At 36.3% G+C, this 26,454-nt stretch overlaps 1 protein-coding gene across 2 annotated transcripts in view; it reads left to right on the top strand.

The window, feature by feature from the left end:
• The window catches only part of ccdc50a (coiled-coil domain containing 50a), a 28,519-nt gene extending 2,577 nt beyond the window's left edge, over positions 1–25,942 (top strand). The window contains exons 2-12 of one of the 2 annotated variants that reach the window (XM_053512493.1): positions 11,077–11,139; positions 12,984–13,113; positions 13,894–13,984; positions 14,666–14,771; positions 17,319–18,143; positions 18,525–18,649; positions 18,734–18,778; positions 18,984–19,079; positions 20,177–20,253; positions 20,404–20,507; positions 24,660–25,942. In XM_053512493.1, the coding sequence (XP_053368468.1) occupies positions 11,077–11,139; positions 12,984–13,113; positions 13,894–13,984; positions 14,666–14,771; positions 17,319–18,143; positions 18,525–18,649; positions 18,734–18,778; positions 18,984–19,079; positions 20,177–20,253; positions 20,404–20,507; positions 24,660–24,679 (1,682 nt within the window). In that variant the 3' untranslated portion in view covers positions 24,680–25,942. The remainder of the gene's footprint in view (positions 1–11,076; positions 11,140–12,983; positions 13,114–13,893; positions 13,985–14,665; positions 14,772–17,318; positions 18,144–18,524; positions 18,650–18,733; positions 18,779–18,983; positions 19,080–20,176; positions 20,254–20,403; positions 20,508–24,659) is intronic. The other variant, XM_053512494.1, reaches the window with a different exon arrangement.
• Positions 25,943–26,454: the final 512 nt, after the last annotated feature.

Genomic DNA, 26,454 nt, shown 5'->3' with positions numbered 1-26,454 from the left:
CTGTATTTTTTTTAAACTATAAAATAACACCTATGGCATTAGGTAATTATGTAACAACAACCACAGTCAGTTGTTATTTTAAGACATGGAAGTCAGCTGTTCTGGAGCAGTTCTTGCAAGAGCAGTATTGTCAGCCTTACCGCTGCTGCAGAGGAGAAGTTCATTTAGAGTTACCAGCCTCAGAAATCACCAGTTCTCAAAAAACATCACCTCAGATTAGAGTTGTTATAAAGGCTTCCAGAAGTATTAGACACATCTCAGCAGCAACAGTTCAAAGGAGATTATTGCATATTTTGGATGCCTTCAGCATTGTTTTACAGAGTATAAATAAATAAAAGTCAGGAAAGACCATGGAATTAAAAAGGAGGTCCAAACTTTTGACTGATAGTTTCCAAAAATAAACACAACAGTAAAAATGCCAAAAATAAATAAATAAAAGTGTCCTTCATAACTGTGGACACTATGCATGAACTATGCAGGTGAATTCTTGAAACTGATTGGTCAGAAAGTTATTAGTGAATAACACCATGGCCTGAGAACAGGCTCAGGTTAATGTGCAGTCGTTTCTGTATTAAGTTTTATACAACAACAATAAGCTATTATTAAATATAGATGTGTGCATTAGGTTTCCATTTCCAATTCCAATTCTAGCAGTGTGTAATAGAAATAAAGCTTTTTTTGTTTTTTGGATGTCGAACATCCCTATTGGGCTCATACAATATATATATATATATATATATATATATATATATATATATATATATATATATATATATATAACCCCGCCCCCCCGCCCACAGTCCAACAATATGCCGTGTACTCTGATTGGTGTTTCTACACTGCCTGTAGTTTATAACTAGGTGTTTGATTGTGTGTGTGTGCACGTGACCCTCCCCTGGATAAGAAGTATGGCATAGTATATAGGATACTACTGGATTGAAGGGTGATGTACCGTTTTTAAATATTGTGATAAACCTGATAAATTAGATACTCCTGTATCAATAAAAAGATTAATGTTTTCACCATGTCTCGTGTTCGGAGAGTAAAGGAGCGTGTGATAATTGTCAGCTGTGTTAGCTCAAAACCTTAGCCTGATGATGGATTTTTATGATTGATTCTTCTGTAATGTTTCTGAAAATAAATGTATATTTAAATAAAAACTAAAAAACCCCGCGATCATGCTTTACTGACTTGCAAAACCATTTGTCAAAAGCTCATGTTGCCTGCATTTTCTGGTGATCTGATGTTTAGTGTTGAGCAGAAGAGCACATGCATATCCATCAGTCAGGAAAAAACAAACCAAAACGAAACAGGATGTTTAGTTAACACTCTAATCATTGTCACTATTAGTGTTTAATCTCTCACTTTCCTGCTTTCAATTTCAACTGAAAAATTTACTAAACTACTGAAAACTAAAGTCATTTTAACCACTTTATGCTACTTTTTTTTATCAGTAACAAATATAATACATTGATTTTATGTATTATGATATAAATATGCTGTAAATATCAGTATAAGTACTCATCTTATGATAGCAATGCCACACACACACACACACACACACACACACACACACACACACACACACACACACTGACTATGGACAAAACAAAATTTCCTTTAATCGTGATAGAGAGCGGCATCCCTGTGGCGAAAAGGGTGGGGCTACAGGAAGTTGGACATGCAGGAAGTGGCTGTTAACACTGGGGAGTTCGAATTTCAGATATCGTTTTGATCATCTTTTATTTTATTAGACAGTAATAATGCTCTTTAGTCATATTTTTAAAGTTTGCATAAGTATAAGTGTATATGTATTTGCTGATTTCTGCCTCCAGACTATGTTTAGAAAGTTCCGCTATTCTGGGAAAATTCTGCGGCAGAGCACATTAAACTTTCTGCCACTCTGGGGTATTTTTTTTTTTTTTTCTTTCCTTTCACTATGAGTTGGATGAGAGTGTTGTTGACTCAATGGCATTTATTCCACTGGGTTTTACCTCCACAAACAAAAATTACAGATTTTTTATTTTGTGGCTAAGGACAGATACACACTCTCTCTCTCTCTCTCTCTCTCTCTCTCTCTCTCTCTGTGGTCCACATGCTTGTCCTTTACTAAGCCTCAGGAAGATCCCACTAATATACAAGATAATTTCTTTCACAGAGTCCTGATCAATGCAGCAGCATGATTTCCTAAAACTGTCGGTAATGTACATGCTCAAAGCCATGCTTTAAACTAGTATTCATAAACATATTTCAATGCCAGTGCACTTTGATAGGCGGCTAAAATAACACTAAATTTGCTACTGTCTAAATATGAATGGACCTTATTTTTACATTTTTAATATAATAGTTCACTAGATTTATTATGGAGAAGTCGACAGGAAAGAGAAATAAAGGTGAGGATTTTTGGCCCATAAAGATTAAATCAGTTTACAGTGAAGTGTCAAATCCTACACTTTAAATGTAAAGGATCGTTTAAGAGTAATTAGGAAGCTGTTTTTTAAAGCAATCTTGAATTTACTGCGCCTGACTGCATAATCACTTAACATCGATCATTAAAGTTAGGTTTCACAACTGCAGAGTTGTTTTTATTATGACTCCTCCTCTACACTGCTTAACCTTGAAATCATCTTTTATACACCATCACCAGTTATTCACAATAAATTGTTTATCACTATATTTAAAAATGGTAAACCAAATTAAAGGAAAAAATCGAAATTGCATACTGTAATTCTAATGTTAATGAGAATACATTTTGATGTTGCAGGCCTGAAAAAACATGTGAATAATACAAACAGGCCAGAACGTTACTCCGGTATCCATTAAATACAAATGCTGTCTCTCACTTTTTATTTAAGCAGTGTTGGCTGTGAGTTTTTTTTTTTTTTTTTTAATCGATACGACTTTGAATAGCAGATATCATTTTGTGTAATTTCTTAATCAATTGTATTTCTTAATCCAGATTTATTACAGAATATATAGGTTATATTTCAAATATCTGAAAAAAAACTTTCATACCTTTATATCACCTAATAGTACCATAAAGTTCAACCGTTTGTGTTTGTCTTTCTTTCTTTTTTACATGCCTAGTTTTTATAGCTGCTTATTAGTGTTTATCATTATATACTATATTTAAAAATTTATACAGCAGAGACAGAGTTAAAATTTTAGACCTGGCCTAAAATTTTTGCCAAATAGAACTATAAATTTTTATATATTTTATTATATCAGCAACACAGATGACTAAAAACCCAGGGATACTGTAAACTACACAAAAACAGGTTGGTTTATCAAAGCTTGATTTTGTGTGAATGCATTTTTTTATTTTTTATTTTTGGTTCACACTTGGTTACTATCTTATGTACATCTAAAATATTTAAAAGTGACATTTGTTAGACGTCATGTCTACAATTGTACCAGTCTATTGGCCCGTGACTGGAAGCGTGTTTACGCTTTATTCCTGCCCAACATTCGGGCGGGAACAAATTATTTAATTATTTTTATTTTTAGTTTTTTTTTTAATATATAAATGAATGAAAGAATAAAGTCAGTATCAGTCTCTAGTCATGTCCACATCCTGAAATTCTGCAACACATTCTGCTTTTGTAGTGAATAAATAAGAATTTGTACTAAAACCTTAAGTGTATATATTTCCAATCTAGAAATTCCAGAAACCTGGCACTGACAGCTGACCTTTTAGGAGCCAGTTTTTTAAAGCAAAGATAGCATTGTCCATTTAATTATTTATTATTATTATTATTATTCTCCTGACAGAGAAACAGATTGGTGTAAAGCAAACCCGATGCGTCTAAAAAAGACTCCCTGTAACGAAGTTTAGCACACAAAATCCATTTTTAATCTTTTTATATATACATTTGGAAAATAATTGATTGAAATGAAAAAGGTAACTTTTTTTTACAACCGCATTATTCCTAGCTTGGGAACCTTTGTGTTCAGCAATCGAATAATATAGTACAGTGTTACAACTAATAGACCTAATATATTAAGATCAAATGCAGTGCCTTATCCTAGTAATGTTTATTTGTCAGTTTTTTTTTTGTATACACCTCTGTTATTTTGTCAGGGTCAGTGCTTGGCTACACATTTCTCGCTGATGCATTGTGTATGTGAGAGAGAGAGAAAATGAGACGCTGCATATTTTCCCTGGTGTGGTTTGGCTTTTTTAGCCATTTTCTGTTCCTGATAATGTGTTTTTTTTACTTTTATCTTTAGCAAGTCTAAGTTTCACCCAGCTGTAGCTTCCTCCTCGTTAAACCTGACACTGTGGTTAAGCGTCTTGGTCAGGGTTTCTAGTTTTCTGAAAGTAGAAACGGATATTAAACAGTATATGGTTCAACATTAAAACTTTTTAAAAGAAAGAAACTTTTTACTATGTAAAATTATGTGACAGTTTTTTAATCATTTTGAAAAAAATTTATAATAGCCTCTGCACACAATTATTTTCAGGTCTGGTAATAATATAAATAGAGTGGTTGTGTAATGTCGTCTTCTCCTTCTTTTTTTTCTTCTTTTGGCTGCTCCTGTTAGGGATCACCAAGGAGGGCCATTTGTCTCCATCTAACTCTGTCTACCACATCTTCCTTCGTCACTCCAACCTCTCGCATGACCTCATTCACCATATCAATAAACTTCCCCTTGGGACTTCCTCCTCTCCTCCTGCCTGGCAGCTCCATCTCTAACATACTCCTCCTGAAACACCCCTCATCCCCCTTCTGCAAACCATCTTAATCAGGCTTCTCCTACCATCCTACCTGCACTGTCCCTCTTATATACTCGTTCCTAATCCTGTCCCTTCTTTTTACTTGCAACTACTACTCTAAGTACATCTTGTTACTCCAAACTACTTGCAAATTGCAGCATCTTCAGCTCTGCCATCTTCAGCTTTGCTTCCTGTCTTTTTTGTCAGCGGCTACATCACCAAACTGTAAAACATTCCTGGTCTTACTGCTGTCCTGAATCTTTTCCCTTCACTCATGCTGCTCCTCTCCACCCATTCCACCTTGCCTGAACTTTCTATTTCTGCTTTGGACAGTTGACCCTATATATTTAAACTACCTTCCCTACCTCTACTCCACAAAATTGCACCTTTCCCTGCACTATCTCATTCACACACATGTACTCCATCTTGCTTCTACTGTTCTTTATGTCTTTCCTCTCCAATACATCACTCCACCCCTCTAGATTCATCTCAACCTGCTTCCTACTCTCGCTGCTGATCACAATGTCATCCACAAACATCATAGTCCATGGGGCCTCCTTTCTAACCTTATCTGTCAACCTGTCCATCTCCCCTGCAAACAGGAGGGGGCTCAGAGCCGAACTTTGATGCCGTCCTACACACATCTACGGCACACATCACCGCTGTAACGCTGTCCTTGTACATATCTTGCAACACCTTTACATACTTCTCTGCCACTCCTGACTTCCTGATGCAATTTTACAGAAGTTCGTCTCTGGGCACCCTGGACAACTCTTTCTGACCTTTTTATCAAACATGCCAACTGTCGTGATCTTTCTTGACATCAAGCCCTACTGATGCTCACAGATTGTTGCCTTTCTTCTCAACCTAGCTTCCACTACTCTTTCCCAAAACTTCATGGTGTGGCTCATCAGCTTTATGCATCTTGTGTTTGTTACAGCTCGAAACTTCCCCTTTCTTCTTAAAACAATGTTGTGTAATGTAATGTAAAAAATAAAATTTTAATCTAATGGACTGTTGGTAAAATTCCACTGAGTTTCAAGTCATTCGATCAGATTTAACATAAGGAATAATTTTCAGGCTGGTTTTTCTTCTCTTAATGTACGCGAGTATTTTGCCGAGATTTTTACACAAGCATTCTTTTCTATCGCAGTGTTTTACATGTCTGGGAAAGTACTTAATTTAAGAGGTAAAGTGTGGTGGTGTGATTTTTAAAAATTTTTTTTAACAGAATAGGCATTTCCTTTTTGGCACACAATTGGTAAAACTTCTTTACTAAATAAAGGTAGTTGCCAACTATTTGCTTTTACGAAGCAAGCCACAGTGCTGCGTCACTTCAGATTAAAAAACGCATAATGGAAATCTTTGATTGTGCTACAAAAGATAAAACCCCCTTTAACTTCCTGGAACTTTTCCCACTACACTACGCTATTAATCTTTGTAACTGTGCTAAACTGTTGACTTTGTGGAAAAAAAAAGATTTTGATAAGAATCAACAGTAAAAACCAGAGCTGTGTTTTAATAGTGAAAGTTAAGATAATTTCCATACACACATACACGCGCACACACACACACACACACACACACATTGTGATGAGAACTCACTAGATTGGACCTGCCGTGTGTCCATAAGAAAACCACTTGCTACTGTAGTGAGACTCATCAGAAAAAAAGCAATACAATGACCAGGTTATTACATCAATGGATTTTATTTTATTTTTCCCCATGATGGTGAAGGAATATTCCAGGACTTAGATTGTGTAAGACTGGTTCTGTTAGTGCGAGGAATCATTTTCACACATGAACTGGTGTAATCAAAGCTGAACATGATTTAATTATATCTTCGCGTGTATTACTTTTTTTTTTTTTTCTTCTTTTTTTTAATTTCCAGACAGTATTTATAATGATTTAATATTTAATGTGTAACTCTTCATTACTCTGCACATTTATAGTAATCTTTATCTTTGGTCTTTTAGAAAGGTAAAGAATCAGGGGTCAGGGGAAGCTCTGGGGTTAAGGCATTGGGAAGGTTTCAAAGGTCCCAGGTTCAAACCCCACGACCACCAAGTTACCACTGTTGGGCCCTTGAGCAAGCCCCATGAGGGGGGGGAAGTAAGTCACTCTGGATAAGGGTGTCTGCCAAATGCTTAAAAAAATGTTAAGAGCTCATATTTTGTTGATGGGTTGAAAATGAATATGCTACCAAAGGAAAAATTACTATTTAAGATTAATTATTATTATTATTATTATAATTATTTTTAGTTAGTTTGATACAGGGCCAGACATGGACTTTGCAGCTGTCTAAATGATTCAAACCCTTTAAATAAATATTTAGTTTTTTCTTATAATATAATATAATACTCGATTCACACATGGAATCTGAAAAGAGACATTGTGAAGCTGGTTATTTGTAAGGAGCCTGTTAGGCAATTTTTAATTTACATTTTTGTTTTGTGATATTTTCTTTTTCCTCCTTGTATTGTAAACAAAATAATTTATTATGAATTACCTTCTGACCCTACCCTGGTGTGTGTCTCAAAACATCAGTGCCAGTTTAACACACACACAGACACACACACACACACACACACACACACACAGGTAAATATAGTCAGTCTGCCTAAAGATGTCAAAATCCTCACTAGGAGTGTGTGTCTGTGTGTGTGTTTCACACCCTGGTTTGGTTTGTAATCAGATCTCAGCTTTCAAAATGTCTACAATGCTCCTGCTCCATCACATCATTAACATCAAAACAGAGATAAGCACTTATACAATCTGTAAAGGGAAGCTGTAAAGTGATTAAATGGGCTAATAAAATAGATTAATCAAACAGACAGTTCAGCAGAGCAAAACTGAGTGAATTACTCAGATGTAATATCCTCATGGTTATTGGTGAACAGTTATAAGTAAAGAGATTAAAGAGGAAGCGATTTGTATCTGTGACTGGCACAGTCATTTAAATTTCTGTGGGTTTGTTGTGGCATCCTTACATCTTTTTTTTTTAACAGATTTTTACACTTCTGTGATATTCAGCGGCATTTACTCAGCTACTGACCTTCACTTGTTAAAATGCAGATTCGATCGGACTGATGCTAGAATGGGTTCCATAAAAACATTTTTATCCCCCTCCTGAAGAACAAAATGACATTGAACGTCTCGTATGCAGAACAGAATGTTTTGCAACAGAATGTTTTGCATAAATTTAAAATTTTCTAACAATAACTAACATCACATGGAAGCCTGCAACCTTCCCCACAACGGCAAAACAAATTGTATAGAAAAACAAATTGTGTTAATGTAACTCGTTTTATTCACATGAAACCGATGGACAGGTTTGCATATAGGAGTCGTGCCTCTCATTCTTTAAATAGTCTGCTTTCATTATCTTCTAAACATTTCCTTTCTCAAATTTCACAGTGCCTGTAAAAATTCTGTGTTTTTTACACACTTTCTACAAACAGCACTGTGCAGACTTATGATTTGTTTCTGTTGCTCTCGCCTCGTAATCGCCACCATGACATATCCTTATCATTTTAGTTTTTTTTTTTTTTTAACCTTTATTTTGTACTGTTAATCATTTATTCTAAATATTTTCTGTTTTCATGAATGACTCTCTTGTTTTTATGCCTTCACTCCCAGGCATTGTCCATCTTTTGTTTCTGGGTCCATACGTGTTTTGTCATTTTTCATTGTATTCACACTAATATTCACACGTACAGAAATAGCGTAATACAAATGATTGATAAATTTATTTGTCACATAATGTGTTTAGATTGTCTCTTGATCTCTCTCTGTCTGTAGATTATTACTAGGTAATCTACATGCTGTATGTCTGCAGAACTACATCTCACTTTTGTGGCTTAATTTAGCAGTTCACAACCACGGAGAAAAAAAAAACGTGTTTGGTCCACTTCCTTATTTGAGGGTTAAACTTCTTTCTTGTCAAATGACGTGTTTTAGTTTAAACCCAAATACCATTCCTTTGTTCTGTCCAACCGCTCCAGGGTTCCTGGATTTAATCACCTCTCCTCATTATTATACAACAATCAGTTCTGACCGAGTAATCTGATTGACGAAAGGCATTTAACTATTTATATCTCTTCACACCCAAAGTGTTCTAATAATAGGTAATTACACTAATTGTTGGTCGGAAGCATAGGTGAAAGTAGGTCTGTACGGTCCGCAGTGCTGAGGCGAGAGCAGCTGTTAGCCAAAACCCAGATTCACAAACCAATCATAGATTAATTTTCAGCAAGAAAACACATCACACACGCTGTCAAGTCAATAATTACTTTTAAGTGTAGCTTACCCTCCACACTTATAGTTCTCTTGGTTCGGACCAAAGCATAAAATTATACATTTCTTTTGGTTCACTTAGCATTCACACTGGTATTTTCAACATAAGATCAAAGGACATGACAGAAGGCATGTGGATTTTACATGGTGGTGTCTTTACCTTTAATCAATCAATCAATCAATCAATTTGTGCTTGTGTTGTTTTCTAAACTCTATGAATTTGTGACCTGCCTCAAAATCAAATGGTGCAGATACAGAGTCAACCAGTGAAAGTTCTTGGGTACAGTCACCATGATCAGATAATGCCAGCGATGCAGACAAACTTACTTGGTTTGTTTACATATCTTTGGTTTCTGGTGCATTCACATTTTAATCGAACCATACCTAAGTTCATTTGGAAGCAGACTGAGAATGACCATTTCAAGCAGGCTTGGTTTTACTTGTTTGGTACGAGCCGAGGTTTGGATGGCAGCCTTCACATTAGTTGAAGAAAACCTCAATAACAAAGCAACCACACCAGATTTCGTTTTAAATTGAGCCAAACATTTCAAGTGTGAACACTTCCTAAGTTCCCAAATTCCTTTTTAACCTCTAATCAAGGGTACTACTTGGCATATGGAACAAGGGATTGTACACCCCAGTGCACTAGGTTATTATTTTTTTAGTTTTCTTTTTAATTCAAGTTTTTCTGCTCTACATACTGATCATGAAGTTTATCAGCCAAGTTGCGAGTACAGTTTACAAAGTAAATTGAGACAAAATTCCACAACTCTCACCCCATGTAAAAATGCACTCTAAAATTCAGCTGAGACTCGTAGGGAGCTCCAGCTGTCCCACTGAGCTAAATCAGTTCGAGATCTTTCAAAATTACAGTCTATTTAGTACAAAATGAACTCTTCTCTTTCTCAGGAGCTTGCCTGAACTACCCATGCAGCTGTTGTAAGAATTACATTTGAAAATGACCAAGACCTATGATTATTAGGGATGGGAATCACCAGGGGTTACCCGATATTATATTATCATGATACCTGGGGCACGATTCGAATTGTATTGTGATTCTGTGAAATATTTTATAAATATCCCAATTTAAACGTCTTTTAATTCTAAGACGTCTTTTAATTCTAACAACTGTGGCAAATAATTTCCTCCTGCCACTAAGGTGAATGTGATGTGTGAAAAGTTTAGAGCACACCACTTGAAGGTGTTTAGAGGAAATGCAACATTTTAACGCCTCAAATGAAAACATTTTATAAATTCAAAAATAGTTTAAAAAGAAAAAAATCATCCTGTATAACTGCAATATTATAATATTTTTTTACCCTTCTCTCTTTATATGCAGCTCAGTTTTGATTAAAGACAAAAAAATCTTTCACTTTAATCTTGCTGATAATTATAACACGAGCAAATTTTTTTGGGAGGTTTTTTTTTTTATCTCTCTTCTGCACTAATTAGCATGTAGATATGTGTAAGTACATTGAGCAGCGGATAACCAATATATATAATTATAATTATAATTATAATTTTTATAATTTTTATAATTTTATAATTTATAATTATATAAAAATACAAATTCAAAAAATGGCTGTAGCTCTCAATGTTGTAGTGGTTAGTGTAACATTATTAGCAATTGTCTGGGCTCAGTGGGTGGAAAGGGTGGAGCAGATGGTCTAACTTTACTTGTTTTGTGATTTTACTGTTGGGCCGAGTACAGTGGAGATCAGAGGGAGCTCTATCAACAATTCTCATATTCACACCAGATCCCAGTTTAAAGGGATGCAGACTTATGTCTTGCATTTTATACACTGTTAATAAAACTTTTCCTCTTGTATTTGATACACTGTGCATCTAATCATATTTCTACAGAAATAAATTTAAAGTGGATGTGTAGTGTAAACCTGTTAACGCCTAATGAATACTATAATCTGGAATTTGGATGGTTGAATAGGTTTAAGCTCTAAAATAGATCTGTAGTCAACATGTGTTTGTGTAATTACTGCACCATGACATTAAATATCAGAGCAAACCCAGGGCACACCTTAACCAGCCTTTTGTGTTTTTCATAGTGTGTCGTGATTTCGCTGTGCTGGAGGATCACTGTCTGGCCCACAACCTTCAAGAACAAGAAAGTAAGTATGCTGGCATATTACCAACAAAACTGTTTAAATATAGATAAAAATAAACTACAGTTATGGTATAACCATATGACTAAAGAGTTTGAATACAGGGATTCAGTTGGCTTGAATGTCACAAAGCCAGTTCAACCAGCTTCATGTTTTTTTATACAGGAAGTCAGAATGCCATTGAGTTGAACCGCTTGACTGATGTACACCTCAGCCAATAGAGTTCATGGGAGTTCTTTTTTTTTTCTTTTTCTTTTTTTTAAGTGTGACACACTATTATCAGTTTAACTAAACCTTTGCGAGCTAGCAAAATATGGAGCACAGCAAAGAGAGAGAACAAGAGAGTAACATGTTTTTATTGATGAGGTAACCCTTGACTTGGTTTTAAGACTATGTTACATTCTCAATCAAACTTATGGCTGCATCAGTAGACGATCCGGGATTACTGGGACCATCTGCACTTATTCCTTTTGAGAAAAAAAATGGTAACAACCAAAATTACCAAGAACCATTTATTATTTTATGCAAAGAAATTCCTATAAAGCAATCAATTGTTCAACAGTTTATTATTGGGTTTCGGTCTGGAGATAACCCAAGCCATGGCTCCAGAAGCTTAATTCCAATTGCACGGATTTTTTTTTTATAGATTTCTCTAATTAGCCACAAATATTCAACCAGTTAGGCTAGAACTAATTAGTGACCTGTTTGTGCACATAAAATACATGAAAAGCTCCACCATCAAACATCTTTATGGCCAAATTGTATTCCGTATCGAAAACATCAAAGAACAAGCTTATTCAAGTTGAAAGTAAGGAATTCAGTAAATCAGAGAAAAGTGTATTTCTCTGAAAATACCCTTTATTATTAAAAACATATGTTCAAATATTGTCCTGTTGGTGGCGCTAGTGCACTTGTGTGATCGCCAAATAAAGTGCTCTACAGATAACTAAGCCTTTTATCTATTGGTCTTCCAAATTTCATAAAACTAGTGAAAATAATTGCAGTTTGCTGTAAACCAGATGTGTTATTTTTGATTTCCCGGAAAATGAAAGAAATTTTGGTAAAAGGCATTAAAAAAGAAGAAAATGAATGTTAGTATTGGGCCTCATTAGTTCTCACTATAAAGTAACACACAAAAAATGTAACGGTCATGCTTCATTTTGAAAACAAAAATATTATTAACAATTACAAAACGAAACTTGAGAGGCACATTTCCTGAAGAACATGTAAGTGGTGCTTGCCCTGGCATCATAGACATAGCTCTAATGTCATAACTAAGATGTCATAGCTGATATTGGTCTCAATGTTAAGTCTATGGGACTTTTTGTGGCGGAGGCAATTAACCATCCACCCCTTAGAAAAGTCATAGCACCTCATTCCCGAATAAGCCGCACGATTTGACACCTTATAGACACTTATAGACACCTCTATGATAAACGGGACTAGTTACGCGCCAAATTTTTGTACGGAAGAATAATAATAATAAGGGGAGAAAAAGGAAAATAATAAGCCTGTGAGATAATAATAGTAGTGCTTCGCTTCGCAAGCACCACTAATAAAAAACCTGGTGGCTGCAACATCCTCCAAAAAGTTGCGACAGTTGACCGTTTACCAGTGTGTGACCTTACCGTTTCTGTGATGTTGGTTGGTCAAGTTGGTCAGGTTTAGCTTGCTGGAGTTTCCTTTACTCTTCCATTATGCAGGTGCTCGCGTTCCATAATTTCCAAGTATAAAAACAACAACTGTGTGTGTTGTACAAGCTGAGATTTTTCTATTCTTTTAATGGTTGAGAGAACTGTATGGACATAAAGTTTAAAACGTTCTCCCCCTGTTCTTGCTTACTTGTCTAGTTGAGAGCCACCTCGCCTCCAACATCCACAAGAGTCGTCTGGTGCAGCAGGATCTCCGTGTGGCCAAGCGTCTCCAAGAAGAAGAGGACCAGCGGGCCAAAGCCCAAAGCCAGAGACAGCTTCAAGACATGTGAGCATCCCAGAAAAACAAGGACAAAACTGTGCACAAACACGTTTTTAGTTTTTTTTAGTATTGACTGCAAAGCTGACAGCAGATAACATCAGCATATACTCAGAATTTCCTCATTAAAAAGATTCTCACTTGGAGAATAGAAATATTCACTCTGGAATGTAAATTTGATATAAATTTTTATGAAAATCGTGCCTTTGCTTTAATGCCTTGGTAAAGCGTAGTCATACCAGTAAGAGTAGTCATACCAGTTGAGGGAAAAAAAACACCTGAAAGAGCTGAACTATTTAATCCTAACAAGTAACAAAAATGAAAATTACATTATGTGAGACATAATGTGTGAGATTTATCTCTTTAATCTTTAATTTCATGCAGACTTTCTATTAATTGCTTTGTGTCACTGACAAAGCGTTCTACTATCTTCCATGGAAATTTCTCTACTGTGTACATTGTAACTGAAACATACAAACTGTTTCCGTAAAACCCAGTGTACACACTCACTGCAGTTTCGGTCTGTGTGTGTAAGTTTGCATGTTCTCTCCGTGCTTGGTGGGTTTACTCTGGGTACTTCTGTTTTCTCCCACAGTCTGCAGACATGCGTGGTGTAGGCTAATTCCCTGGTGTGAGTGAGTGAGTGTATGCGGAATGTGATGGATTGTCTGAGAGACCTTAATTATTATTTTAATTAATTTAATTATCAGGTTACCTATTTTCAAATCTGTCCTATGCTCCATGGTACTTCACATTATTTATTTTTTGCTGTTTTATTTTTTTCTTTAGTGAACGCAGTGACAACGAAATAGCTCAAGAGATTCAGGACCAGCTCGTCCGGCAAGCCGAGAAGCAAAAGCAGCAGGAGGCAAAGGATGAGGTTAGGTTCACAGGATCTGTGACTGATTACCAGGGACGCATCACATACTTTTTATTTATACGTTTGTGTGTTTTTATTACTTGCAGTTTTCACAGGAAAGAAAACACTATTTTAAGGCTTGTAAACTTAACATATGGGTCATTTGACTTTACGAATGGGGTCGTGAGAGGTTAAGATACATTACAATCATTTCAAGTGTAAGTGCTACAGAATTACGGTCTGTTCATCCACCTCAACGTATTTTTCAACAACCCTGATATGACCCTTATTCCGTGGAAGCCATGTCCTTACTGAATTCTGCACCGAAAATAGTGTTAATAAAGAGCGGATCTTGCATAAGAACATTTTTAGACATGCAGGCAGATGCAAGGTGTGCGTTTTATTTATCATCTATCCGTGCTAATGCTGACTGTGCTGCAGTTAGGCTGAAGTAACCCCATGGCTACTGTTTTAAAAAAGACCAGGGGTCGCTATCAGCTCCTGAGCTCGAAAAAACAGTGTTAACACGTCACGTGTCGCACTGAACTCTTCGGTTGTCAGAGTGGCCCAGATGAAAAACAAGATGAAAATTGCTTAAATCCAACTTAAAACTTATATATATATATATATATATATATATATATATATATATATATATATATATATATATATAAATATATTTTGTGTGTGTGTTTTATGTAGGCCATTGCACGCAAGCTGCAGGAGCGAGAGTTAAAAGAGGAGCAGAGGAGGCAGAAACAGCTGGAGGCCAAACTGGAAGAGCAGCAGTACTATGAAGACAAAGGAGGTGTGTACCTCGGGCGTGAATAAATAGTGGAAAAATGTGTGTGCACGAGTGTGTGCGCGTGTGCACGAGTGTGTGCGTGTGTGCACGAGTGTGTGTGCGTGTGCACGAGTGTGGGCGTGTATGTGTGTTTATGATAGCTATCATCTGTTTCACTGCATTAAAAAATGAAAGCACCATAATATGGTTTGACCCAGAAATCTAAAAGATAAGGACACAAACGCTACATATCTTCCTCTTGCTCTATTATAAGAGACATTTGGATGTTGTTGTAGACATTTGCATATTTTATGGTATGGATTATTCACATTATGAAGGCATAAAATATAATATAGCAGTTCTTCACTGTTATGACTGTAGTGATGGAACCTGGAGTGTGCATGTATACAGAGTTTTATGGTAACCACCAGGTACTTGCAGAAAGAGTTGCAGCTTGTCAATTTTAGTTACGAATTGGTGACAAGAAATGCAAACTTAATCTTAGCTTCTAACCAAATCTAACCTTAGCTTTCCCCTAAAATAAATAGAAGGAAAAAAGAAATGATTTTCTATTGTAAACTTTTCCATAGACGTTTTATGACTTTTATTTTTTCTTCCAAGAGCCTAATAGTTTCCATATAACAAGTGTTTTTTTTTTTTTTTTACTTTCTATAAAACAAATATGGGGTCTCATCCAAAACATACAACATTTTTTTCTTGGGCAAGTAATAACTATTATTATAATTTATTTATATTGCTGTTAAAAGGCTGATTTGATGTAATCTGAAAGAGCTGTGCCGGTTAGGTATAAACAGTAGTTAGTTATAAAGATTCCTAGCTTCTTCACTGGAATCACTACTGTAATGTCCATGAACTGAATACATGAAACTCTCAGCCTTTGAAAATGTTGAGAAAATGGGAAACTGGAAAAGCAAGATTTTATCCATTACTTACCTGACTCCACCCTCTCATCTGCTCTGGCCTTGTGCACCTACGCTGGTATTTGTTTGCTCTTGATGTGTTCATGTGTAACAGATTATAAAAGCTTAAGGCCAGGACTACACCCATATGCCCCATTCTGTAGTACACATAAAGGTAGTGTAGATAAGCTAAATGGATTAGACAAGCACTGGAGTTTCGTCTGATTTTTACCGGATATTTAATAGACATAATTTGGTGTTTTATTACCTTTAGTACAGCTTCTTAAAATAGATAAAGAACTTTATACTGTAACTGTTATTCAGAAGTTAAGATGTTTGCTTCCCAGTGCATTACAATAGCATGCAGATCCAATTGATGCATCTGGGGCCTCAAAGATTTGCTCAAGAGAGCCTCCTTGACTAGTTCAGTGAGATTGTTAGCTCTGCTGTTAGGTAGTTAGCATTGTTGGCTGCACAAGAATTAGATAGACCTACATAGATTTCTGTGGTAGAATATAACATTTTTATGATAATAATAACATTGATTATCTATTTAATTTAAAGGGTACCAATTATGCAAGAAATAGTGAGGAGGAAAAACATTAAATTCCTTCCCTTTTTGTATTGGCCTTCTGGAGGGAAAAAAAGCTATTTAGATTTTTCCCCTATTGTGACCTCATAGACAGGGATCCCCTCCCCCAGTATGTTGTTTAGCATGGCTCAGCAGCAGCTCATTTGCATAGACACTGAAACTGTGCGTTCAGGAGGAGCGTTTTCACTTCACCAACCCGGGATGGTTTGCAAGAATACTTGACCCCAATGCCTGGCTCAATGAAATCAGTGAGGACACAAGCCTTCAGTTTTTTGTGGTCTCAAATACGATACAGATTTATTAAGCCAATCGTACCTGAACACGGACGTGGACCGCTGTTTGGAACACAATGTCATCAGTGCCGTCTGATATATTCGTTTTTTCTGAAATATCAATAATATTAGGCATAGCACAAAGACTGACCACCTTATTCTCTTTGTGGTTAATGGCAGCTCGCAAACCAGCTAGGTGCATACTGCCACCTCCTGTATCAGAGACTGAAAACATGCAAATGTACCCGAGTACAGAAAATAATAATAAAATGAACGCTGGCCAACCTGGGATCTTTAATATACTATAATATATTAATATATATTATATATTACAGATATTCAAGCTGTTTGGAAAAATGTTTATTCTGGTTTTATTGCCTGTCTTAACAGTAAGGTTTTTTTTTTTTTTTTTGACACATAGTACAGTTAATACTGAGAGGAAAATTCTCAGGCCGCGTTTGTGTTGATGCCACTCTGATGTTCTTAAAACTTAAACCTTTCTCAGGCAGCAGCCCTTTAACTATAAAATAAATTCCACAGACACTGTCAGCACATTTATTGTATGAGCATAATATAATAATTATTCAGATGTTACGCTCTAAATCCAATGTGTGAAATATTATTTTGGCTTTTTTTCTTTTTCAAAATTTGTTTAAAAATAGAAATGCAGTTATTGTTCTCTAAATGTTTTTTTTGTTTTTTTAAGAAAAATATTGCTACTCTGCACATTAAAATGATGACCAGAACGGTTATGTTACTTCTGTCTTCTCTATATGATCCAAACCAGCCTACAGACCCCCTTCAGACACTCGTGTGGAACTCTCAGGCTCTGATTTGCCAGTATCAGGCAGAGAAAGATTCAGAGAGTTAAATCGGGGTCGATCTCCAGATCACTGGCCTCAAAAAATGGACCAAAACAGACGACTGGACAGTCATAGTACACTGAGCCAACAGGCTGATTACTACCCTGGTGAAGGCGATCCCTCAAGAGTCTCGGAGCATCCTAAATCTGAACAGAACCGAGGGAAAAATGAAGGCAGGACCAGAAGGCAAACACCTGAGCACTACTTCTCAGAGGGAAGGACTAAATATCCAGAGGAATATCCGCCTGCAAGGAACAGAAACGCAGAAGCAGATCCACGTCACAACCAGGATTTGGCATACAGGGATGACCCATCTGACAGGGACAGGACAAGGAGACAAGATCGAGATCAACAAAGAGAAAGAGAAAAAAGGAGAAAAGGAGATACAGAGAAGTACAGAGACAAAAGTCAAGATAAGGTGAGTAGGGACCCTGGTAGAGACAGACTCAGGCCCAAAGATGTGGACATGGGACAGAATGGCTATAGACACAGGAGCAGAGATAGAGATTTGGACTTGGACCTAGACAAGCATGGACATAAAGAGAGAGCGAGGGATGGAGAAAGAAATCGGAGTAGGGACAGAAACAGAAGCCGAGAATTGGATGGGCAATTTCCCAGTAAGCGCAGTTCGGAAGAAACCGAGGACAATGCTGTCTGCACCAACAGGCAGAGGCACTACAGCAGTGACGATGTGTTTGAGGAGCCAAGCTCTAGAAGTCTCTCTAAAGGGCAAACCCCCAGGTATAGAGGTATGCACAAGGGCCCTTGTGTGTCAGTGTGTGGTGCTTCTTTGCTGGCACTTGCTGGGTGAACTGGTGGAGGTGCTTTTAACCAATCTGCAATCTGTTTTCAAACTGACCTTCTTCTGGCTTACTGGGTAAAACATCTGACAAATATAACTGTGTATATGATTTCTTCTCCTTCAGAGCATGGCACAAATCTATATTGCAACCAGAATGTTTTAGCTAAGCTTGTCCGGGCACCATGGTTTTGTCAAATGAGTTTGTGATCATACAAATCAGTTTTCTTCTGTTGTGATCAATCATGAGTGTTCACAGGCCCAAATCTATAAACTAATGTTTATTACAAGTTAGAGTTATATGAACTTGGCTCTCTGGTGCTCCCTGCAGGACGAAGCGCACAGGAGGAGTACGGAATGAAGGAAGCAATGCATGGTTTGTCGCAGATGGACCTGCGAGCCCAGGAGTTCAAAGACATGGAGGTGGCACGCAGAATGCAGGAAGAGGAGCTCATGGTACCCATAACACATCTATATAAATTTAGATCATTTAGATTTTTGCAGTTTTAATACATTTAATGTTTTTTATCTATTACATAGGCCAGTAAATTTGACAAAAGAGCTGCTCAAGTTGCACAAGATGAGGTTAGTAGGTTCTTTTCCATTTTTAAAGACATCCGTCATTTGTCAAAGCATACCAAGGCTTAAATCAGTCAAATGTAACATTTTCCATAGAAGTAAGACTATGCCAGGGACGCTGTGTTTATTTTTTTTGTTGAATTACCTTAGTGCTGTTCATTTTAACTGTTAATCTTCATGGAAATAATGCACCGTTTGTTCTCCCTGAAAGGAAATAGCTCGACGATTCATGGAGGAAGAAGAAAGGGAGTACAAAAAGTCTAGAGAGAAAGAGAAACAACAGAGACGAGCTGACGGAGACTCCAGGGTAATCCCAGTGGTCTAGTGTATATACTGTATTGTGCAGTCTTGACATATGCAAATAACTGCTGTAGAGCAAGGATGTCTTCAAAAACAATTTAAAAATGAATCTAAAAATCGGTTAATGGTAAATAAATGAAACAGACGTTAGTAATTAGTGTGACGACCCTTTGCTTAAACTACACAGGTACATCAGGTATATCGGGTCCAATTTGTGCAGTTTTTCAAGGAAATGAGCTGCTTAGTTTTACTGAACATCGTGCAGAACCAGACACAGATCTTCTGAGGACTTTGTCGCACCTGCTTCTTTCATTCATGCAAAATCCAGAAGCTTTCTTTCTTTCTATGTATAATAATAATCAGGAATGTTTTTTTTTTTTTTGTACTGCCTTAATGATGAAGTCATAAAATTAACTTGCCCAACACAGTCCTCGCAATACTAGGAATATCTCTATGCCTGTGAAAGAAATTCAGAATTTGCTGATCTCCTGGGATATTCAGTAAAATTCTTCTTAAAAACAAAAAGCAGCAGGGTGGCAGTTCTGTCAATTAAGTGAATTTTATTTGTATAGTGCTTTTAACAATGGTCATTGTCGCAAAGCAGCTTTACAGAATCAAAACATGACATGTCTTGGTAATAAGAGTTCAGATAAAATGAGTTTAAATTGACAGAAACTCAACAGCTTAATCTTCTTTATTTAAATTTTTTTTTCAAACCATAAAAGCTTAAAACACATTTAATCTTGAGGTGCATAGCCTTCCACACAGAGTTGTACTCCTTTCAGTCGTGAAAAAGAATCAGAGTTTTCAGCCTCAGGAAAACTGGACCAGACAATGTAATTTTCCAGTAACCAGTGGTCAGGTGCAGGAACCAAGGCCAAAAAAAAAAAAAAAATCTTCTAGTATCCATTATAACAATAATTAATATTAATGCTTATATTTCATGTTAAGTTTAACTGATCTCTTAACCTGTATTTGCATTATTTTATTCATTGCCCTACTACCAGATGTTTGGCTGATACATAAGAAGGTGGCCTGAATGTGTCTACAGACATATAATTGGGATTTTTTTCCATATCTAATTTTGTTTTATGTTTAATTCAGCACACAGAGGAAGAATTGGCTCGGCCTCGAACACGAGAGGAGTATGACCAAAAAGCTCGGAATCCCAAACCATCAAGGTATCAGACGCTTGTATAGAATGAGAATTCACTAATGTTTTTAATGTTGTGAACTGAAACTGTTCTACATTAACATTTTTCTATATCTTCTTAACTTATCTTAATAACATTACAATTATTTCACTTAATTACAATTATTCACCTTTTCAGACCTCCACCACATATCCATAACTATGTGAATGTTGACCCCGGTTATGGTTATTCGGATAACTACTCCCCTCGCCCACCTTCCAGACCTGAAGCTGCTTACAAAGGTTTGTTGATATACTATGAAAAATGTAGAGCCACACCCTTTGGGTGGAAGTGAAAGGACTGACAGATCAGAGCTGTGACTCATAGGTAGACTGTTGGTTCAGTTAAACTTTTAGGGCATTGCAATTTTGAGTTTAATTCAATAGCACTAATGTTAATTATCTGATTTGTCTTAAAAAGCTGTATTTCTTACAGCTTTTTAAGTATTAAAAACTACTAAAGGTACCTTATAAGCACAAAAATGCTGCACACCTTGTGTTATTAATTGTTTAAATGCCACATCTCTACAAAGAGTAGTTTTTTTCCTGCTAAGATTCTGCTCCACACTTCAGGTGGCAGTATTGCATCGACTGCCCACAAATTAAATAATAATATTAAGAAGAAGCGATAATCTTGAGGGGGAATATTGGCAAAAACTGGAAGCAACTACATTTATCTGAGAACTTGTCACACAGCATACACCACATAAAAAAAGTGCACATAGTTCTGTTCTTTAGAAAACTTTAACCAGTAATGTTCGTTAAAAACTCAGTTTCATCATGCTTTTGAAAACATGGATTTTTGAGTAGATGAGAAAATGCTAGCTATCTACAAATTAGGGCACGCTATCTGGACTGTAATGGATAAAATAAAATAAAATAGCTGACAACATAGTTTTATTATCAGTTAGTTGGACTTAGTTATGAAGCATGCTGTGGCATTGCGTTTTGTTCATTTGAGAAAAAAAAGGACTAGCAGTGCATGCTACGATGGAGAAAAAAGAGAACAATTCCTGTAATGTCTGGAAACTCTTCAAAATACACTATACTGTTGGTCCGTGGCATCTTTGAAATGAGTGATTGTAAATTATTCACCTCACACACTCACTTAGAGCAAGCAAAATTAATTTAGCATCAGTCTGCTTCAGTTAGTGAGACAGCCAGAGGGGATCTATTCCCTATTTTGAATTTTTATGGACTGAATTCATCAAATCAAGGCTTGCAGGGCAGGCAAGACATTCAAGGAGCATTAAACGAGGACTTTATAGCTTAGATTAACAGAACTCCCTTTATTTCTCTATAATCTTCTGCTACACTAATGCACATATCCCAACGTTTCACTAATGCTTGGATACCATCAATGTAGAAAGCTTTCTCAGTACTCCAAAGCCATGTTCCAACTGCTTCATGACTGAACAACTGTCCTCATCCCTGTACGGTGCTTGAAGTCTTCTGTAAATCATAGTTTTGTGCCCGGTTTGACCTGAATGCCCCTCAAAGTTGAAAAAAGTGTTGAGAAAACACTTAAATTTAGAGTACTGTCACTTTGCAGTAGTTTACCCAGATGTTATTTAGTTAAGCCTAGTTCAGAGTTTTGTAATATTTTTATTTGATTAAGATGCTGCAAATACAGTTTAGAAACATTTTTTCTTTCTTTGCCATCTAATGTAAATCTATTAATTTAGCAAATACTAGCGTGAACAAAAATCGAAGTAAAATGTTGTGTATTAAGGAAAAGAAAGTTTTAATGGTTAAAATTAGGGCTGAAACGATTCTTCGAGTAATTCGATTACGAAAAATCTTCTGCCTCGAAGCTTCGTTTATGAAATTTTAAAAGCTTGTTTGTTATGTTTTTGCGGAATTATTTGTTGACAGTGCGATTTTGACAAAGTGTGTTTCTGGATGCAAGCCATAAGTAAACACCAACGAAGAAGAAGCGCATACTTCACCCACAAAGCGGGTTGAACAGTAAACAGTTAGCTGTGTATTGATTTGATGGAGCGTTCTGTTGGGGGCTGCAAAATAGAAGGGAGCGATAAAAATATCAGCGAGCCAAGGGAAAAAGACAGAAATTGTCAGTAAAGGCTTATGTTATGCCTGAGATGTAGATTTTGAAACTTTTAGTTCTAAAAGTTTAGTTGCTCACCTTAGTGTTATTGTATAATTATTTATTTTAATGTGTGCCTTAGTTTTTTTTATCCTTAAAGTCATTTGAAATACCTTTTTTTTTTTTTTTTAGTTTTTGCATCTAAGAAAAGGCTTCAAAATAAGAATGTATGGCACTGCAATGCACTTAATTCATCTCAGTCAACTTTAATACCCCTATCTCACCTACGCGGTATCGCGCGGTGGTCGGAAGTACGGTTCATCTTGATTCACCCCGAGTTTTGGTGCTGCCATTACGTTTCCATGTTTCCGTGCAAAAAATTTAACGTTTAAGCCGCCTTAAAAACATTTTTAAACATGTTTTACTTTTTTTGGCGGACTTTTGCCGAACGTCGGTGGTCAGTTGAGGCGGCTCACGGTGCCTAACATCGCATCTCACTGCGAGTCAAACCGTGTAGGTGAGATACGGGGTATAAGCTATTTCTTGTATTGTAAATAATAAAAAAAAAAAAAATTATAAAATGCTGTATGCATTTAAAAAATAAAACCAATTAATCTTTGTTTCTCTTATATATTTTACATTGCTGTTTAATTAAGCAAAAGTAAAAAAAATTCGATTACTCGATTAATCCATTAAATTTTTGGTAGAATACTTGATTACTAAAATATTCGATAGCTACAGCCCTAGTTGAAATTTCTTATAGTATATACAGTGGGGGAAATAAGTATTCGATCCCCTACAGTTTGCCAACTTACACAGAAATGAAGGGTCTATAATTCTTATCAAAGGTTGATGCTAAAGGATTCAGACAGAATATCAACCAAACATCCAGAAAAAGCACATGATACAAATGTTATGAATTAGGTTGCATTTCAATGAGGGAAATAAGTATTTGATCCCCTACCAACCAACAATAATTCTGCCTCTCACAGACTGGTTATGTGCTCTTGTGGTACACATTATTTTAAGAAGGCGCTCCTAACAACAATGTGGTTATGTGTATAAGAGCCACCTGTCCACAAAATCTCTATCTTCCATTCAAACCTCACCACCATCGGCAAGACCAAAAGGCTGTCAAAGCAATTCAGGAACAAGATTTTAGACCTGCACAAGGCTGGAATGGGCTACAAGACCATCAGCTAGAAGCTTGGTGAGGAGGAGACAACTGCTGGAGCAATTATTTACAAATGGAAGAAATACAAAGTATTTAATGGCCCTATTTCAAGGCAAGATTTCACTTCATGGAGTAAGAATAATCATGAGAAAAATGAGGGACCAGCCCAAGACTACACGGGAGGAGCTTGTGAATGATCTCAAGGCAGTTGGGAGCTGCATGGATTAAAATCCTTCAGCGCAGCAAGGCTTCCCATCCTCAAGAAGACACGTGTACAGACCTGTCTGAGGTTTGCCAATGAACAGAGAAAGATTGAGATAAGCTGCTGTGGTCAGATGAGACCAAAATTAATCTCTCTTTCATCAACTCGACTTGCTGTTTTCGGAGGAAGAAAAATGCTGACTATGACACTAAGAACACCACAGTCCCTACAGTCAAGCAAGGAGGTGGAAACATTATGCTTTGGGGCTGTTTCTCTGCTCAAGGTAAAGATTGACTTTGCTGCACTGAGGGGCCAACAGATGAGGCCATGTGTTGTAAAATTTTGGATGAGAACCTCCTGAACATGGGTTGTGGTTGGGTCTTCCAGCATGAAAATTACCCCAAGCATACTGCCAAGGCAACTAAGGAGTGGCTCAAGAATTGAGCACATTAATGTCATGGAGTGGTCTAGACAGTCTTCAGACCTTAATCCAATAGAAAATTCGCGGAGAGAGCTGTAACTTCGAGTTGGCAAGCAACAGGCAAAAAACCTTAAACATTTAGAGAAAATCTGTAAAGAATAGTGGATCAAAATGCATCCCAAGATGTATGAAAATCTGGTAACCAACCACAAGCAAAATTATAGCAAGTCTTCCCACTGTGCTTTCCAGCAAGGGTTTCTCTACCAAGTACTATGTTTTGCTTGGGGATCAAATACTTATTTCCCTCTTTGAAATGCAATTTAATTCATAACATTTGTATTGTGCTTTTTCTGGATTTTTGGTTGATATTCTGTCTCAATCCTTTACCATAAACCTATGATAAAAATTATAGACCCTTCATTTCTTTATAAGTGGGCAAACTTATAAAGAAAAATAGGGGATCAAATACTTATTTCCCCCACTGTATTTCTTATATATATATTTCTGAATAGTGTAAGTTCATGGTTTTGTTTGTGTCTTTTTCCTCACAGGTGCCTATTACAGACAGTGACTTGAGGCCCTTGCTGTCATTTCATGATTTGTGCTGTACTTCTGTTTTTCTTCTTCACTTTTTGAAGATTGCTGTATACTGCTAGAAGGAGGCTGTGGGGTCTGTTTAAACGCTGATCTCATATAAACCACCAAGTTCAGACTTTTGAATACATAACCTTGTATTATTATTATAATTCTGCACGATGATTAAGCATCCATTTTTTTCTTGTGCATGTTTGAAACTTTTCTGACAACAACAACAGATGTTATTTTTATTTATTTATAATTTATGTTTTGTAAAAACTGATAGGAAAATCATATTTACTTTTCTAGATATTACATGGTTGTGATATCAGTGTTGTAATGATTAAATATGTCTTTAACGCCATATCCATACATTAGCCATTCCAGTACTTCAACAAATTGAGTTTTTCCATTAAAATCCCTTTCACGCTTGCTGTTTTTTTGTTGCATTCAGCTCGATGTGGCAGGTATGGTTTGCAAAATGAATGCAATGATAAACACAGAAGAGGAGTGAGTATTTACTGCTCATCATGCCATAAAACAGATCCAAAATGATCTCAGTCATTCCAGGTTTTATGTCAGTCTGTATTCATTCAGGGAAATGTACATCATGATTATTTTTACTACATGTGTGTCTCTGTTAAATTCTTTTGGTACAGTATTAGTGCCTCTACTATACTAGTGTTCATTTGCCAGTACTATATATGCCTCTATCGTACATTCATAAACATGAAAGCATCTATCGGATGAAGGATTGAACAAGCCACTATGGTGAAGTTAAGTTACCGAGTGTTATTCAACAAATTTTCTTTGTTGAACCGATTTGTTTGCCACTATGTATAATATTTTAATGACGATTCTACAAATTAAAATAGAAGGTGGTCAAGTGTAAATACCTCGCCTGCTCTTAATCAGCCAGAATTAAATGGTATCACATTCATGTTTTGCAATGAATGTTCGTTGCTAGTTGACCATTTCTGAAATATAATGAAGTACTTGCTTTAAAGTGACTCTGCTTTAACTGCTGTCATCAGCTCATGTTTCAAAGAGGAGAATCTGATTTTAGATCAATATTTTAAGGGGCAAAAAAAAAATGGCTATTTGTTTTGAAAAGGCTGTGACTGTACCTGTTTGTTCTACAACTAAATGCTGTATGTCTTGTGATCAACCATGAACATTTGTATCTTGCACATTCTTTCATAGGTTACACTGGCCAAGTATGATTTTAAAAATCAATAAATAAATGGATTTTAAGTAAGATGTTGTTTGTCTGATGTTTAATCACCTTTAGCTTTGATTACAGCACACAATGAGGTCAGTTCATGTGTGAGAATTGTCATGCTCCCAGAACATTTCTTTTACAATATGAGTCCTTAAATGTACAGTGCCTTGCAAAACTTTTCATACCCCTTTTAACTTTTCCATATTTTGTCGTGTTACAGCCACAAATGCAATGTATTTTATCAGGCTATTATGTGATAGACCAACACAAAGTGGTACATAATTGTGAAGTGAAAATAAAATTATAAATTATTTTTAACCACCTTTTACTGCAATTACAGCTGCAAGTCTTTTAGGGTGTGTCTCTAGAGAGTGAAAACCTTACCCATTTTTAGTTTAGGTGGACAATTTTCCATAATGGATTGAACAGCATTTCATGAGAAGATCAATGTTTTGGGCATTTTTTTTATAACCTAACCTTGCTTTAAGCTTCTCCACAACTGTATCCCTGCACTGTGTAGTATGTTCCTGGGACTTCCTGATGCTGTT

The sequence above is a fragment of the Clarias gariepinus genome, chromosome 15 (assembly GCF_024256425.1).
Source record: "Clarias gariepinus isolate MV-2021 ecotype Netherlands chromosome 15, CGAR_prim_01v2, whole genome shotgun sequence".
NCBI lineage: Eukaryota > Metazoa > Chordata > Actinopteri > Siluriformes > Clariidae > Clarias > Clarias gariepinus.
The sequence above is the reverse complement of the archived record's forward strand: the minus strand, read 5'-3'. Positions and strand labels throughout refer to the sequence as shown.